Here is an 18,342-nt window from a genome sequence, read left to right as displayed (position 1 = left end):
TGCTGAACCATTTATTTCTTCACTGGCTTTTCACTGAACAAGCTGTACAAGTTGGTGGTTCTTAAATTTCTTCTGTTGTTAGCATTCTGTTTTCTCTCTGCTTTCATCTAAAATCTTACCTTGATTTGATTGCATATTTAATGGGCATATATATGTTAAAGTTCCTTCAACAATTTTTGTCTCTTTACTGTCTTGTAAGATGCCATTTTTAGGCTAACTTTTCAAAATATTTTTATTGTTGTAAATAACAGTTATTGTAAAGTATACTGTAATATTTTCTCTAGAACTATATATGTGTATTACTATGAACAGAATCAAGCCTGCCACACTAAAGCCCAACAGCAAAACTATTTGAATAAGTAAAAAATACAAATGGAAATTATGATAAAATTGTTACTCTGTTCTTAATGAGACATTATGTACAAAATTATATACGTACATATAAAAATACAAAGATTCCATTTTTTGTAGTCTCAGTTATTCACTATGACTTAGAAGATGTTATAAATTTCATCCTCCACCATATCTTTTGGGCTCATCTGTTTTTCTGAGCTCATATCTGGAAGCTATAATACAGCTGTCTTTAACATCTCAGGGGCAAGATACAGTATGTTGACTGTGCCTCTCGGAAATTACTTCAGGAAGGTTTTTGATTTGCACAGTCTTCTGAAGTGTCATGCCTTCCTTGACTGTCTGTGGCTGAAAGGTAAGACGTGCTGATTGCTGGGCTACTTCTTTAATCCTGCATCCACACCAGCACGGCTGTCTTGAACAGCAAGTTAGCACGGGGCAAGACAGCGGTCCCGTCACCTCCTTTCCCATTGCCATGTTTCATAGCAGCAATAAGCAGGTTTACAGGAAAATAAACTTCTGCCTGCCTATGCTCAAGGTCCAAACCAACTTTTTATGGCACTTGGTGCCAGGGGAGTCTTTTTTTTCTGCTTTGTTATTTAACCTAAGGGGTTGAGGAGTATGGAATTACATGGAAGTACCTTTCCTTTCTTTGCATAAAGAGAATCCTGACAGTTCTCATCAGCACCTAGAAGTTTACAACACTATTTGTAAAAAAATAAAATACATTGCTTTCAGGAGGTCTTGGAGCCTACTAAAATCAATCTTATTTGCCAAAAAGGAGGAATGTTTTAAAACTCTGTGTGCTAACACAGATGTTAAATCTTAAAGGATTCACATGTAATTTGTTCAATACATTAAATTTAGTGTATGTAGTATAATTTCAGAATGTGCATTAAAAATATGTTATGAAATCTCGTTCTTACCTGCTGAATGGCTGCCAAGTTTGGTAATGCCAGAACATTTTGTTGTTTTACCCCTTCAGCACAATCCTGCATTCAATTTTTAAATGTTCATAAAAATTGTAAAAGCCTCAAAATGCCAGATTGGAACATTCAAAACTTTGAAACTCACAGTGCAACAGTTTTAGTTTTTTGAATAACTCTCTGGGAGCAGGACTAAAAACCTTAGCTCCGAACATACTCTGCTAACTTCCAGGCTTGGAACTGCATTTTCCTCTATAAACCTGTCTCTGTTAAATATAAACCAAGTGGATGTTTTGTGACATTTAGAAATCTTTGCAGAAGACAAAGAGGGGAATGCACAGGTGGATGGGTAGCTGGCATTTGTGCAAGTTCAGTCCTGCACAGAGTCTTGCGTCATTAAAGTCAGCCCATTACTGAGGGTTTGTGAAGGACTTAGTAACTCTAAATTCTCTAATATGCTTAACTTTTTCTTTCAGTTTTATCATATTAATTCTGACAATTTTCAACAACTGTTTATTTGTGTAGTCAATAAAATAAGCTAATTAAAATATTGGCTACTTCATGAATTGGCAGACTATGTACTTCTCACTTTTTTTATATACTTCAGGCCAGTATATTTGAAATAAAATCGACATCAGCTCCTTGAAGCCATGTAAAGCTTCATATATTACTTGGTTTAAGTATGTAATTAAATATCTACCAGGGGATCTCAGTTCTTATTGAATTCCAAACCCTGGAAAGTTCAAGCATGATTTGACGTTTATTTTCATATATTTCACACCAACTTTATAAGAAACTAATTTTCTAACTGTGGACAAACAGTGAAGGCTGGTTCTGAACAAATGAAAACACACATAATGTTATTCCCAGGAGAACTGGCTGTTACATGCGGTAACTGATGGCAAGATACTGCAGTGACTGTACCCAATTAGTAAAGTTGTCCATACGGTGTTGGTTTTCTTCTATGAGCTTCTGGCCTATCACTTCATATGAAAGCCTAACCAGCATGCCTTTAGTCCTGAGAAACCAGCTTCTTTTTGGTGACCCAAAAAGGAAAGCTGTGTTAAAGGGAAGTACCTTTTTAATATTTTACTCTAGTTTTTCCACAGAGGATGATCACTCTCCGAAGTTGCCTATTGGCAAGATAGACAGCTCCAGCAATAATGGCTGCAAGGATGAGGGGTCATGACTCTGTGGAAAGCAAGGAAAATGGTTCCTCTTAAGTAGAGAGAGGTATAAATCTTTCTTAAGTGGCTTTACATATTTGCTGGAAGCAAGGATGTCATTATACAAAAGCAAGCCTTAAAGTTTCTGGTAACCATCAAAACCACCACTAACTCTGTGGCTGCTAATTTGCTGCTAATGTCTTGCTGGTGTACTTCTCTGTGGCTACGTTCTTTCTTTGCATTTACCATCCTGACACTTTCTTTATGGCCTCTTTAAACTCAGCATTTGGACTCCAGCATACATGTTCACCGAGAACTAATTAGGCAGGCTGCAAGACACCCTCACCAAACAAATCACAACTTTTTGAAGCCATTCTGTTGCTGGACTGATGTGAACAATAAGGCAATATTACTCATGTTTGTTGACATATATTATTATGGTTATTGCCATTATACCCCAACTCTCCAGAGTGTTGTTTAAATACATGATATAAGAGATGAAAGCAAGCAGATAATGAAAAGGAAAAAAGGAAATATCATGTAGTTGTTATTTTCTTGCATCGTGTAATTAAACCATCTTCTTTAATGTTATTTTTGCCAGTATCTAATTAGCAGAGCCATCTGCCTAAGAAGTGCTGGACCATCTGGCTGGGATACTGTTCTGTTCATTTTCTGGTTCTTGACTAATTAACTTCTTTCTATATGAAATGTAATAGTACGTTCTGTGTCTACACTTCAAAGAAGTTCATATATAAAAATACATGTCAATGTGTACCTGTCTCCATGTATACATTATGAGTGTCTGTAGAGCTAGAGGAGCACAGTTCTTCCAGGAGATCTGGTTATACTTGGTTATTTGTGCAGCTTCCAGTGTAGGTGAAAGCCATGTGTTTCTTCTTGACCTGTAAGTACAACTAATACCTATCTCACTTAACCCATTCTAGCTGACTAGTCCTTTCTTGATTGTGTTCAAATTCAAAATTTCCTGTCTGCATTTACTGATTAAAATTATAGTTGTGGAAAGGGGCTATATTAAAGTTAATTTCTTAGGGGGTTGATTATTTCCCTCTTTTTTATTTTGTAATTTTTCTGGAAAATCATAGAATAATTTAGGTTGGAAGGGACCTCCAGATGTCTTGCCAGGGACTTAGTTTGTTGCTGCAAGTTGGACATGAAAAGAATCCCTTGACAGTTTTTTCTTAAATGGAAGGGACACATGAACATTGTTCACTGCTTCTCCACTTCCCATGATTCTCCTCTAGTGTTTTTCTAGGGTATTTGGATAAATCAGTTTAGATTGGAGATTTTGTTTCCATTGAAGCCAATTTCTTTGCATTTATTTAGTTTGCCTGCTGCAGATACAATCGTTTAACTTTTAAGCAAGACTCTTACCATTCATCAAAACAGAGAAGTTACTGAGAAATGTATTTGTTGTTCCAAAGAATATGATTAATTTTAATACGGCAACTTAACATAGTGTATTGGGTTTGCGTGGCTAAGTTTTTGTAGCAGGAGTCTACAGCAGCTTCCCCTACGTCCGATAGAGCCAATACCAGTCAGCTCCAAGACGGATCCACCACTGGCCAAACCTGAGCCCATCAGCAATGGTGGTAGCACCTCTGGGATAACGTAGTTAAGAAGAGGGGAAAAATAAACCTGCACAACAGCAGCTGGAGAGAGGAGAGGGAATCTGTGAGAGGAACAGCCCTGCAGCCCCCCAGGCCAGGGCAGCAGGAGGGGCAGGAGGGTCTCCAGGCGCCGGAGCAAAGATTCCCCCACAGCCCCGGGTACAGCCCAAGGTGAGGCTGGCTGTGCCCCTGCAGCCCAGGGAGGCCCACGGGGGAGCAGATCCCCACCTGCAGCCTGGGGAGGACCCCACGCCGGAGCAGGGGGGTGCCCGAAGGAGGCTGTGACCCTGTGGGAAGCCCACACTGCAATAGGTTTGCTGGCTGGGCTTATGACCCTGTGGGGGACCCACGCTGGAGCCGTCTGTTCCTGAAGGACTGCACCCCATGGAAACGGTGTACCCACGCTGGAGCAATTCATGAAGAACTGTAGCCCATCAGAAGGACTCACGTTGAAAAAGTTCGTGGAGGACTGTCTGCCATAGGAGGTACCCCACGCTGGAGCAGGGGAAGAAAAGTGGAATGGCAGGGTTAAGTCAACGGTTGGACTTGATGATCTTAAAGGCCTTTTCCAACCTAAATGATTCTATGATTCTAAGAGTTTGAGGAGTTCTCCCCCTGAGGAGGAAGGAGCGGCAGAGACAGTGTGTGATAAACTGACTCCAGCCCCCATTCCCAGTCCCCCTGCTCTGCCTGGGGGGAGGAGGTAGAGAAAATTGGGAGTAGAGCTGAGCCTGGGAAGAAGGGAGGGGTGGGGGAAGGTGTTTTAAGATTTGTTTTTTATTTCTCATTAACCTACTCTGATTTGACTGGTAATAAAGTAAGCTGATTTCCCCAAGTTGAGGGGTTTTTGCTCATGACAGTAATGGTTTAGTGATCTCTCCCTGTCCTTATCTCAGTGCATGAGCTTTTTGTTATATTTTTCTCTCCCCTGTCCAGCTGAGGAGGGGAGTAATAGAGCAGCTTTGATGGGCATCTGGCATCCAGCCAAGGTCAACCCACCAGAAATAGATGGGTACCGGATGTATGTTTTTCTTAATTTGCAAGATAATAGTTTCATTATATAGCTTGAGTTGGAATTTGTTTCTTCTCTGGCTGGACTGTCTCTCCTCCCACTATCCCTTGAAAATGCCAGGAGGGATTTAATCTGAAGCACTTTACAAACACCAGTGATGTAATGTTTTAAACACTGATATGGTTATTTACAATTGAGCTTTTACAAAATGATGCCTGCCATCAGTTTCAAACTCGAGTTCAAACTTGGAGTTAAGTGTACACATAAGACATGTTTCTGTTCAGTCTGATTTTATGTCAAATCTTTATGGAGCTTTGTGGTTCATGTATTTCTTTTAATTGAAGAAAACGGTGTGTGCTCAAAAGTGAACTGTGACTTCCTCATTGGACTACGCTGGGTCAAGTTCAAGTTGTACCTGTCAAGATCAGTCTTTAGAGTTGGCCACACTGACTTTCACGGGGCTAAAAATCTCACTGCAGACATTTTGCACTGCTCTACTGGTGACAGTTACGTAATTAAGGTTTATTTATATCCACTAGAATGTAGTTATGCTGAAGATTGGTAAATTAGAAACAAACTAAGCCAAGGCAATAAATTTATAGAGGTGCTTGAAAGACCATATTGATAGCAGGACTTGTAAAAGCCATGCTGCTGTAAATAGCGTCAGCTTGCTATCAGAAACAGACTGATGTGCCACCTTAAACCCTACTCCTTAGCCTATGTGTCTGCGTTCTTTGTGGAGGTGCACAGCAGTAGCTGATGTGCTACCCATCCTGATTTTATCTAGCACTAACGTTCAAATCCTTGTTTCCTGAAGTGAAGCAAGTTGAGCGTCTATAATTTGGTTAATGAATTTTGTTGCCAGCTTAAGGAGAATTATAATATTAATTATAAACAGTACACAGAATGCTGAAGGTTGTATTTTGCCATGTGAAAATTGGAGCTTCTTATTAAGGAATGTAGGAAAGAAAAGATCCTAACAGGATAAACTTTAGCTGTGTAGGCCTTCCTAGTGAATTAAATATCCAACATGGTACGCATATAATTTTTGCACTATTCATCTGAACTTCATGGAAATATTAGCAAATGGTATCAAGCAGGAGAATATGTCAATTTAATGTGAGCAGTGGATAACAGTAACATTTTAATTAAACCTGTTTTTTTGCACTTGCTTTCTAAAATTACACAATCCGTATGTGTCTGTCTGGTCTTTCAGAATTAAAACTTTAAAGTCTTTATCTTCTGCCGACAAAAACCACATTGTTATTATTTTTTATTTTTTCTTTATGGGTTGAAGGTTCAGGACACGTTTTTCTCCTTGTTTTTCCACATTGAAATGACATTTAACTTGAGGAGTTTTCCACCTGTCTTCCCCCTGTACATTACCAGTAGGCTGTGTTGAATATCTGAATTTCCATTCTGTGGGAAACTCCCCCAAATTTCATAGAATCATAGAATCACTTTTGGTTGGAAAAGACCTTTAAGATCATCGGGTCCAACCTTGAACCTAACCCTCCCATCCCACCACTAAACCATGCCCCTAAGCACCTCATCTATCCTTCTTTTAAATACCTCCAGGGATGGGGACTCGACCACCTCCCTGGGCAGCCCATTCCAGAGCCTGACAACCCTTTCGGTGAAGAAGTTTTTCCTAATGTCTAGCCTAAACCTGCCCTGGCGCAGGTTAGCAGATAAAAAAAATAGTTATATATATCGGAATGTTTGTCTATACCTGCTTTTTTCATTTAATCAGCAACAGGACATACATATGCATTACTGAACTATGCGTGAGCCTTAGGGACCACAGTACAACAGTTTGAACTATTCAGCTCTCTTCAGATACCTTTTTAATATTCTTCGTTTGCAGCCTGCTCTGTTATTGTCTCATCCAGCAGTGGAACCCAGGTCTATAGGACTATAAGTACATTTCATTTCAAAGATGGCACTTAGCTTTGTCACCACTGTATCTGCACTTATTTCTTGTCCAGACAATATCACTCCTTTGGCATATGTTGTCATGAACAGGGTTTTCCCAGAGAGTTTTCCATTTATTTAGCTTGCAAGCCTATGTATTTAGATATGATTATAGTAGTTTATTCTATTTGAGTTCTTGTATGTGCTGTTAACTATGGTATCCAGAAATATTACATGATGTTTAAATAGTTAATATATTTATTTAAATCTATGCATTTTGTGGATGTCAAAGAAAGAGAAGAAAGTTTATTTTTGGTTATGCTAATAATGGTATTAGTGGTTTTGCGATGGGGTGGTAAAATCATTAATATTTAAGATCTGAAGGGTCTAGCTGTTTATCCTAACTAGAAGAACATTTGACTAAAAGCTAACAGTCTGTGATTGTTTCCAACTCATCACTTCTGAGCTAAGGTAGCACTGGCTCCAGCAAGAGCCCTTTTTCTGTATCGTCACTTTATTTACTGTTTGATCCCTTCTTAGAAGTGTGGCAATTAGCAAGCTCCTCAAGAAGGCCATCCCTTCCACAGATGGGTACTAGGTTTTGCTAACATTGAAATTATTGTTTTTCTTCCCCTCTCTCCTTTTTTTTTTTTTTTTTTCTGAAACATTTTATAGGCTGGGTCTCTGTGATCAGTTGGCAGAGAACAGGGGAGCAGAGGGGGAGGTGCTGCCCCAATGTTCTCTCACTATGATCAGAGTTAATAAAGCTTCTGCCTGCCTTTTCCTAAATTTTACTTGCATTACTATGCTCTTGGAGCTCCCCTATTCTTCAACCCAGGACCTGCACGTAGAGGTACATTCTATGCTTTTCTCAGATTTTGTGGAAAGCTTGAAGAATTGTCACTTTTGGCTTCTGAATTTCCCATCTCCAAAGTCTGTTGATTTTCTTTTCCAAGACTTTCAGTGCCTGAGAAATGTACCTAATTTGCTTGATTTGTGACATGGTGTAATTTTTGCACTTCGCATTTTGCAGTTCTCCTTCCACTCTTTTACCATGGACTTGGAGCCCATTGAAAGCTGGGTATATTGCCACTGAAAATTGATTTATTGATAAACATTTTATCTTTAATCCAATCTTTGTGTCTTCTTACTTCTTGCTGTTCTTGCTGGGCATATTCTTCTCAGTTTGGTTTTGGCAAGAATTTTGCTTCAAACCTTCCTTTTAAGCACACGATTTCTGCTAAATCTTGCTATGTTGACCTCCTACTGGTAACTCTTGCGTTTCTCCAGGAATTTGAATTTTTTGTGTTGTTTAAAGATAACATATTCAGTATCAAATAGTTGTACTTAGTGCCACGTAACATATAGTTTCAGCGTGACTTAATGGATCGATTAGGAATTTAACGTTGGTCATCCAAGAGCAGGCTTTTGTACCGTGATTTCTGTTATGGACATAAACCTCTTTTTGCATTACAGAGTCAAAAGAGTTAAGTTATTGCTGCTTTTTTATCTAACTCAGTATGAGATTTCTTTCATGCTGCTAGATACAGCTTGTTATAAACGCTAAGGTCATTCACAAGTGGATTCTTCCAGAAGTTTTCAGTATATTTCCCAATATGCTGTAGTTGTTCATCTGCAAAAGCAATCACTGTAAATGAGAAGGTTTGGGGTGGAGAAATAGAAGTAGTGGCATTAGTTTTATAAGTCTGTCTTTTTTTTCCCCCTGAAATGAAAAAGCTCATTCTTGGGCTTGTTGAAACACAAATCAGAGTACTGCATCATATACTCTGAAAGCATTTTCCCCTTTAGTTTAAATAGGCTTTCACCCTATTATTTTTATTAATTATAGAGTCTACTTGCTATTAATATAGTCTCAATTAAAAGACAGGTACAAAAAATTACCTATATTAAATTTGAATGAATGGTCTTGCGTTATTTCCTCATAAATAAAAATGAAAAAGCTGCTGTTTCAATAACTAAGCAGCAGTGGTTAGTTTAGAAATCTCAATTCTTCCTGATAAAACATACAGTGCTTTGTGACATTTTTATCTAAAGAACACATGAATGTGCGCTGTCGAGGTGAAAAAATGCTGCGTGATTTAAAATGCTCTCTGACTACACAGCATATACAGGCATTCAAATATGTACATGTATTGGGTCATAAACACCAAGCGTACGACCTGCTCCACTGAACAATAGAGTCCGTAAGTCATAGCTGTTGAATGTTAAATATGGAAATAATTGGAGTTAACTCATGCAGTGAAACTGTAGTAATGCAGACTAGACATTACAGTCCTGGCATAAATCTCTTGAAGCAGAGAGACAGCTCAAAAATGAGGATAAGTTGCTGCTTCTTTGCAATGTTCCATTTCACTGCTGTCTTGTGTGGGTCTGCCCATTGCTCCTTTCCCTGGATGGATGTTTTAGTCCTTCCGGTTAGTGCTGCAGTCATACCTTGAGAAGCTAAAATTTCCATTTGATGCTTGAGATAAATACTGGAAAACCAGCAACAGGGCACGTTTTCCTACCAGCACAGGGTCTCTCCACAGAGCTGGCCTCAGACGCTGTGTTGATGCAGCCCAACTCTGCTGGGGAGAGAGGGTCAGCCTTTCTCTGTGTTCCTAACTGCTTACCTTAATAAGACATACAAAAATAGCTAAATAGCATCAGACGCGATTGTGGTTATTTCTCCTGTAGTGGTAGGTACAGTGAATCATGGGGATGACCAGCTGCACTTGGGATTAAGACACTGAAAGAACATCAGCAGCAAAACTACATTTCTAAGGAGAAAAAGCTTGTAAGGCGATTATGAATAGGATCACCCACAGCTAATCATCAGTATGCCCGAAGCACGTCTCAAGCATGGGCTTAGATAGCTCTGAGGTTTGTATTTCTGTGTTCCCTGCATTTCTAACTAATTCCTGTTCATTGCAGGCAGTGGAATGGCAATGTGATGAAGCTACTAAAAGAGCCTGTTACAGTAAAGGCAAATCAAAGGTAAGCATGAGACAGCTGTTCTGCTTTAATAAAATTTATATGTTAACAGCAGGTGTAATTCAGTGTATAAATCTCTACTTTATGCATTTTTACTGTCTCCCTTTCTGAAGAGAGTTGTAGGAAAGGAGTCTGACACTGATGTATAAGCAAAGGGATAAAAAAAACAATATAGGGAGTGTGGGGTGAGAGGTACAGTCACGTGATACTTTCCTGAAATGATCAAGAACTTTAGTTTCCAACAATTTACTGCTTTGGCTCTACAACATGTCATATGTAATGGGCTGTATTCTCACTTCGTTTTCAGTGCTGTAAATCCCAAATAACTGTGTAATTACTTTGTAAAATCCTCAATTTATTTCCCTGTGTATTAGATGCAAGTTTAGGAACACTTATATTTCATGTCTAGTGGTGCTATGAAGAAAATAATATGAAATTCACTCACTTTTTAGACATGGGACTTGATATACTTTTAGTGTTCAGTACCAATTCCTTATCTGGCCAACTACAATTTCTTTTATTCAGCACAGGTAAGTGCAATACTAAGATGGAACCTGTATAGATGGTGTGTTCTTTAGTAGCTGTCTTAAGCTGAAGCTAGTTATCAATTTAATTATAAAAGGAGTTAGAAATGCATGTAATATACGTCTGTAATTATACTGTTTAATGATTAAAGTTAATTGAATTAAAACATAAAGGGAAAACACATCAGGAGTGATAACTACAGAAGAGCACGCTTGCTTTCAGGACCTATGTTTGGTAGAACATGACAACTTATGTTACTATGTGCAAAACTCAAAAAAGGCCAAGCTTCAAAAACTTATTCCAAATGCTTCTACCATCTTTTAGAGGAGGAGTCTCTTCTGCATAGTCATCTAATCACTGGCTTTTTAACTTCTCCCATTTAACAGTTCCTTTCCAGCTTTTTACTAAGCATGGAAAATAAATGTTGCCGTGTGTACCCTTGGCCTAGCCATTTCTGTTTGAGACTAAAGAGCAAGAATGGCCTCACTTCAGAAGCAGGGCCATGTTATACTGTGAGGAGAGAAAAAGACAGAATTATGTAAAAAAAAAAAAAAAAAAAGTAGTGAATATGCAGTGTAAAGCTTCCTGCATGGAAGATGAGTGTCTTTATGGAGGAACATCTTTCACTGTAGAAATGAGTTTACAGTACTGGGAAAAGGCATTAAGAATAGCATTACCTTTTTTGTCCTTCTCCTTTCCCTTTCTTTCTATCCCAGTGTGGGAAACAGGTATTTAAGAGTTACTGGTCACTAGCTATTAAGGTGCAGGATTTGCTAGGTATATAGAAGGTATTAATAGCTAGAGAAAAGAAATGGGTTAGATTTTACTTCAAGATTTCTAACTTGAGTAGGCAAACTGTGGTGACTCAAGTTACGGGTGAGGGCTTTAATGGCAGAAATAGCTTCTAGCAAGCGTTCTGATCTACAGTCTGACTTGTCAGTTTGTAGAGAGAAAAGAAAGAACTTCTGGGACCTCATACTTTAAGCAAAAGTTTCATTTTGTAAGTTGTAATTTTTCCCTAGAAGATTTATGCTTCTTCATGTAATATATCCCTCAAGCCTTCATCCTTAGTTTCAGATGATAATACTCTGAAGTAAGAGAGCGTGTTCAAGTGACAATAGAATATGACAGGTGGCATTGATCAAGGTGCATATACAGTAGAAACTACCGTGGTAGAAATGCAATGTGTAACTAAAAGTTTATGCCTCTTTTACAGTGATTTTCCAAGTTTAAACTGTGAGAATAGCATGCAGCTTGTCTGAAAGTCACAGTGCAGTGACTGTGATCTGACATGATGGATGGAAGTATTGGTAAATTTGAGACTGTAGTAGTGTACTTTTGAATATTACGTTTACAATACAGTTTGTGGTGTAAAATCCACATTCAGTCCAACAATGCAGAAGTATACATTGCTGTTAAATAATTCTGCTAGCAGAAATACTCAACACTGGTGAAATGCATTTAAGAATGTACCTTAGTGTAGTACATATGTGCAGATTTTCATTCATGCTCATCACACCCTTTTAAAGAAGCTGGTGATTGGAATTTATGCTGTCACTGTAAAATAATATATATGCTATTCTGATAACAACCTCTGAGATTGTTTCTTAGTATTGTTATTAGTTGGATAAAGATTTAGTGTTTAATTTGTATCCATAGCCTTGTTCCTCATTCATAATCTAGAAGAGAAGTACAGTCCTTATGCTTCATTACATTCAAAGGTAATTCTGGGAGGAAATAGTTATTTTCTTATTGTTACCATAGGGCTCTTTTTTTTTTTTTTTTTTTTTTTTTTTTGGTGTGCAGACGTTGTATCCTGAAAGCTTAATGTAGGAGTTGCTGGAGAATGCAGAGATACTGACTGAGACGACCTACCCCAGCTGGAACAATAACTGTCTTTTTTGAACTTTTTTTTCACTGCTGTGTCTGAAGTTAAAATCAAAGGATGAATTTAAGGCCAGAGAAAGGATAGCCTAATGATGTTTGTCTTTTATTGCCTTATGTCTAAGACTAAACCGAGATCACTATACTCTCTGTATAAGGAGGACTTACGCATGCAGATGAAGAAAGCACATGATCCGTCGCATGCTCCTCTTCCTAATCAAACCACAAAAGCCTTCCCTTGGAAAAACTGGGAATTATCAGACCAGGAGAAATTCACTCCAGTGCTACAGGGAATTGTCCCTCTTCAGAGGAAATCCCCCGGGAGACACAGTTCCAGTTACTGTTATGAGAAAGGCTGCTTGCTTGCTTCTTGTTATATAAATAGATCCAGCCCAAACTGGAGTCGCTGTGGGTTGCATTTCTATAACATTTCTCAGGATGACTTCAGATTTCAGGGCAGACATGTATGACTGTAGGGAAGGGACAGGAAAAATTTGAGACAAAAGGCCAGGCCAGACTGTGGTGAAGGAGAGATGAGGATTACAAGGATGGCTGTGGGCAAGTTATTCATTCAAATCCTGGTTTCTCTTGAAGCTCTGCTGCCCACAGAGTAGCATGGAGGCAATAACTTCAGGCAGCAAAACTAAAAGTCAGTTTGCTGATGGAGTGCCCTGAAACCAGAAGCTAGCTTTGAACCCTGAAGCAAGTCTAGTAGTTCTGAGATAATGGTCAGTTAAACACAACTCTTTTTTTTTTTATCTTTTTTTTTTTTTTTTTTTTTTTATCTTTTTTGTTCTTGGGAAAGAAGCTGCATGAAATTTTTGCCTCTAGCTGTTCGCAGCAGTTGTTCTGAGTTTTATGCTTTAGGAGCCAACAAGGGAAAAGAGCTGAAGGGGAAAATATATAGGGACATCTGTCACATTTGACAGTGTAATGCACACTTGACTTTTGAATGCTGATGTTTGTTACTGATACTTCAGACATTTATCCACCAATTTAAGCTGTTGCTTAAAATAACTAGTGGCTCCAGGAGCGAGCCAGACAAAATGATGTCCTTGTGGCTGGCATGCGTTAGCATTTAGAAGTCTAAAACACCACACATGTAAAACACCACACATGGCTAAGAGAATAGATTTGGCCATTCAGACTGGTACTTGTGGTAGGGACTGTTATAAAGGAAAAAATATAAATACACACAGTAAAAATATAATAAACCAAAGAGAGATTAAAAAAAAATGTGTAATTGAAGTAAAGTCTTTTATCCCTTGGTTATTTAGATTCTGATGGCTTTGTGTGTTAGCATCTGAGCTTTCAATAAAAGTGTTAAAAAAATAAACACAGGTATGTTTAAAATGTTAGACTATACAAGAAACATTGCTGCAGATGGATAAACATATAGAGCCAAATTGTCCTTGAACTGTCAAGTTGGACTTAAACAAGTAGCAACTAACCTGGTTGGCTGGTGAATTGTTTCTAATAGTTGTCTTTTGTTTCAGGTATGCTGACATAAAAGTAGAAAATACTGGCAAAATGAAATTCTTTCAGAGGTATTTTTATAGAATAGGAAAGTATATGGCATAGAGGTCAAGATGACATGGAGAATAAGAGTACATAAAAGGTGGCCACCAAACCTACCACCACCCTCCAAACTAAAAAACCCTTTGATTTTGAAGTCCCTTTGCATTCACCAATGCCACTTCTGCAACACACATCTCTTTTTCACACATCTAAAAATTGAACCAGCTGAGCTTGACTCCAGAGCTAGAAAAGTGACTCTGAACAATAGAAATGACTAAATAACAGAGTCCTTTTTCAATATGTTTTTGGGTGGTGATTGTTGTATTCGTGACTGATTTTTTTTTTTTAATTAATTTTGTACTATTGTGCATTCATTGTATGAAGAAAATAGCCAATTGTAAAAGCTGTTCCTTTGGTTTCGATTTTGTCAAACTATACCCAACAAAAATTTGATATAAGATATCTTATTTGCCCTGTTGCAGCATGGATTGTTGTGAAGTTGGCTCAGGACTTGGCAACATTAAAGAGAAGAATCTTATGTATCCCAGGAATGTCAGAGTTTAAAAATTAACATTATTTTTGAACAGAAAGAGTGGGTGATCAGCATGCAAATAATTTGGCAATGGCACTATTTCAGGGAGTTCTAGAATATGAAGAGGAGAGGTTGGATGGGTTGTAATGTCAGTACCCACTTATTTTTCCTACACTTACATTCCATGGCTTGCTGCGAAGGGCAGGATAGAAGCAGCCTGAAGAATAAATTACTGTGTTATATTCTGTGAACTGCCCTGAACACCATTCCCACAAAGAAAAGAGAGGAATTGCTACCTTTTTTTTTTTTTCCCCTTGGTGTAGTTAAAACAACCTGCAATGGGGAAATGGCCCAGAAGTGAAATAATTACTTTTTAAAAGACAATGTTGCACTGCCCAACATTGTTATATGGTTGCATATTAGCTTCTGTTTGGTTGAAAGAATATTAAAATGACATTTTTGGTAAGTTCAAGACAAAGGCATTGTATTTTTACTCAATAGGAATTAAATCGTAATTCTAAGATGTTTGACACTTACCTTTAAACGCTCAGAGAGAAGCATTTAAAAGCTACATTTTCATGAGAGACTAATGCAAATGTAGTTTTGGAAGGTGTTTTTTTAAAGTGGTGTTTTTTTTCTGAGATTTTATGGGGTGGGGAGGGTTGTGGGGTTCCTTTAACTTCATTTTGTATGAAGAAAGGTAGAGAGAATAAATTCTGAGAGCTTTTTCAGAGATCTTTAAAGTATGTTGCCCATCTTACTTTGCAGTCTATTTTGTGCCTGTTCAATTTATTCAGGATTATATTTCTTGTCTTCCAGGATGAGAGTCTGTTTCTAAGATAAACAAGCAATACATTTAATATAACTGCAGACCAGATAATGGGACTTCTGCACCATTACTATTACATGGATTTACTTACATGATTCCACCTAATATCCCTTAGAATTGCATAGCCGTATTTTCACAAGTTTTGTTTTTGGTTTTTTTTAATGCTTTCCATGAGACTATCTTGTGAATGAGTGCTAGACAGCATTCAAATGGAAGATTCCAGAAAACTTTATTTTCTCCATGCATGCTGTTGATTTTGTTCATTTTATTAGATAGGGACATAGATTTTTGCAGGAGTATTTGAATCTTTCCTACATACAGTGCTGGGAGATTTTTAGTATTACAGAAAAAGGCTTTCTGCCTGAATAAACAATATAAAATGCTGTTGGTTTCTAGCTTCTGAAATGAGAGAAATGAACATCATAAAGCTTCACACATCCTAACAGGGTAAAAAAATATGTAAAATTATTCCTCAGGGCTGAGCATCTATGTACTGAGGTAATGAAATCTCTTGGGAAAGTTCAAATTAACAGAAACATAGATGCTTCTAATAAATAATATTGTGCAATTATGAAACTAGTAATGACAAATCTTTGTCTGAACATCTCAAAAATTTTATTCGTACCAGTTTCAACACACTCGTGTTACTGACAACCTGTTCTTTTTCCTGTTTTCCTCCCAACTTCCTCCCTTGGCCTGACTGGTCTTCAAAAACAGCATCTGATCTCTTGAGTGTATTATTTAAGTCACCATCTATCACTTCAGAGTTTAGCTAAACCTTTGAAATACACACTTAGAAGAAATCTTCAGTTCTGAAGATGTTTATTGTTATCCTGTTAAGAAATTCTCACAAAGATTGATGGATGCATATGTTGTATATCATGATTGCTAACACATCAGGTATGCTAAAGCCTTGTTCCCCTAAATTTTTATGTGTGGACACATAACCATGGAAAGCAATTCGTAATTAGTCTCCCCTATCCTTTGAAGTATCACTGAATATAGTCTTTCTTTTCTGCATGGCAGGAGGAATGCCAGAACTACATTCGGGTGCTTCTCGTAGGAGGCAACCATCTCTTTACCTGTGGAACCAACGCGTTCACTCCGATCTGCACCAATCGGACGGTATGAGTTAAATGTTTCATCCTGCAAGTTCGAGTCCCTGTTCTGAGCCAGCAGAATGGAAGGCAGAGCATGCTGTGGCTGAGTGCAGGCTATTTGCGTATTGATGGGTGAGCTGATGTGTAAAAGGCTGATTTGGCTAGTGGCAGGCCGAAGAGGAGAGTTAACTGATGATCTCTTTTTGAAGTCTTTGCCTCAGCTGTGGGAGAGAGCACAGCTACAAGCAGCTCAGTTCCTCCCAGATGCCAATTTTCATGAACTCTATGTATTTCTAAGACTTCTGCCACTCGTGTCAGGTTTGGTTGGCACCAACTGGTTTAGTTATAAAGTGTAGTTGGGTAGCTGCATGCTGTGTATGTGTAGTTCTGGAGAAGATGAAAGTACCTGTATTAGTGATTTCTGACTGGTAAGAATGAGAAATCTTGGTTGAGAAAATCTGTCGTTCTGTTTCTGGGAGAAAGAAAAAAGTTGTAATTTATGTGTATCAAAGAAAGAGAGCCTATTAAGGATCAATAATAGTCATAATAAAAACAAAAATGGCACTGTTTGCACTAAGCTGGCTATTTATTTCAGGAGGGGAGAGGCGTTTAAATGCAAAGAATAGCTGTATCGCCAAAAAAATCCTTGGCGCATTTATTATATTTAAACCTATTGTAACTTTATTTTCAAATAACATATTAACATCATGCTGTGGTTGATGGCTAAAAGTACTAGGGCTACTAAATCAGAGAGATAGTTCTGCTGAGCTGGAAAGCTCCTCTTTTTTATCTCATTTTTCATGTGAGATTTTTTCATAGAACACCCCAGCAAAACAAATAATAGTTTTTTTTGGGGTTTTTTCATTGTCTGACCCTTTGCTACAGTGAATACCTTAGTTGATTCTCACGATCAGATCTGTTTTGGTTTTTTTTTTTCATAATAACAATCTGTGTAGAGATAATTAATTTTTGAGTCACTTCTAATATAAAACATGTTAGGTGTGGTGGCTAATGATTAACTTGCATGTTTTACGTACCAAAGTGGCAAATCCGAGATCAGACAACATTACAGTAAAACTTCCTATAAGAGACAGTTTCAGATTCAGATAAAGGTCAGCTTATTGCTGTTGTACAATATCAAAACAAATAACTGGTGTTTATGGTAGAATTTTGCTCAGATTTATGCAGCTTGGCTGAAATGGTAATTTTCAGGTCATTTCAATCCTTTTTTCTCACTCTTTTGCAGTTAAGTAACTTGACAGAGATACATGATCAAATCAGTGGCATGGCTCGTTGTCCTTACAGTCCTCAGCACAACTCCACTGCTCTTCTCACTTCCAGTGGGGAATTATATGCTGCTACAGCCATGGATTTTCCAGGAAGGGATCCTGCCATTTATCGCAGTCTGGGGGCCCTTCCTCCTCTACGCACTGCCCAGTACAACTCCAAGTGGCTGAATGGTGAGTGCTGATGGACCATGAGACTCGTCTCTTTTTAACCTATATTCTCCATATTCACGGACTTGAAATTCCATTCTGAGAATTTGAATGTTTTTAGAGTATTGTTTATCTTGTTTTAAAATTATTTTGCATAACACATTTTTTTATTATACTAGTGTAAATATTATGGCATTCAATTAATATAGTTGCAGTTTGTAGATTTGCATTTATATATTTAAGTCGTGTTTGAAGGCATAGGGATGAGCTGTACTGTGTCTCTCAGGTGTGCTTACATGGTAAAACTGAGTCAGCCAAGAGCAGTAGTTTGCCTTGAGCATTCTTTTATTGAGTCCTTCAAAACCCTAAGGCAGAAAATAAACAGTTTAGAATGGACTGAATTCTCCTGGCTTTGCCTGCAGGTCTCAGCCTTGACAGGCAGAAAAAGTTGTGCTTTCAAGCTGCTTAGGTGGCAGACTGATTTTTTTGATGCTTATTATAGTCAAAGGATAGGAACTAGTCAGCCA

At 38.0% G+C, this 18,342-nt stretch overlaps 1 protein-coding gene across 1 annotated transcript in view; it reads left to right on the top strand.

Annotated features, from left to right (window-relative positions):
- Positions 1 to 18,342, top strand: part of SEMA5A (semaphorin 5A) — a 254,009-nt gene that overhangs the window by 78,180 nt on the left and 157,487 nt on the right. The window contains exons 4-6 of the mRNA XM_009638754.1: positions 9,932 to 9,994; positions 16,306 to 16,404; positions 17,626 to 17,839. Coding sequence (XP_009637049.1) covers positions 9,932 to 9,994; positions 16,306 to 16,404; positions 17,626 to 17,839 — 376 coding nt within the window. The remainder of the gene's footprint in view (positions 1 to 9,931; positions 9,995 to 16,305; positions 16,405 to 17,625; positions 17,840 to 18,342) is intronic.

This window comes from Egretta garzetta, unplaced genomic scaffold (assembly GCF_000687185.1).
Source record: "Egretta garzetta isolate BGI_Z169 unplaced genomic scaffold, ASM68718v1 scaffold264, whole genome shotgun sequence".
Taxonomy (NCBI): Eukaryota; Metazoa; Chordata; class Aves; order Pelecaniformes; family Ardeidae; genus Egretta; species Egretta garzetta.
This window is presented reverse-complemented; position numbering and strand designations above follow the sequence as displayed.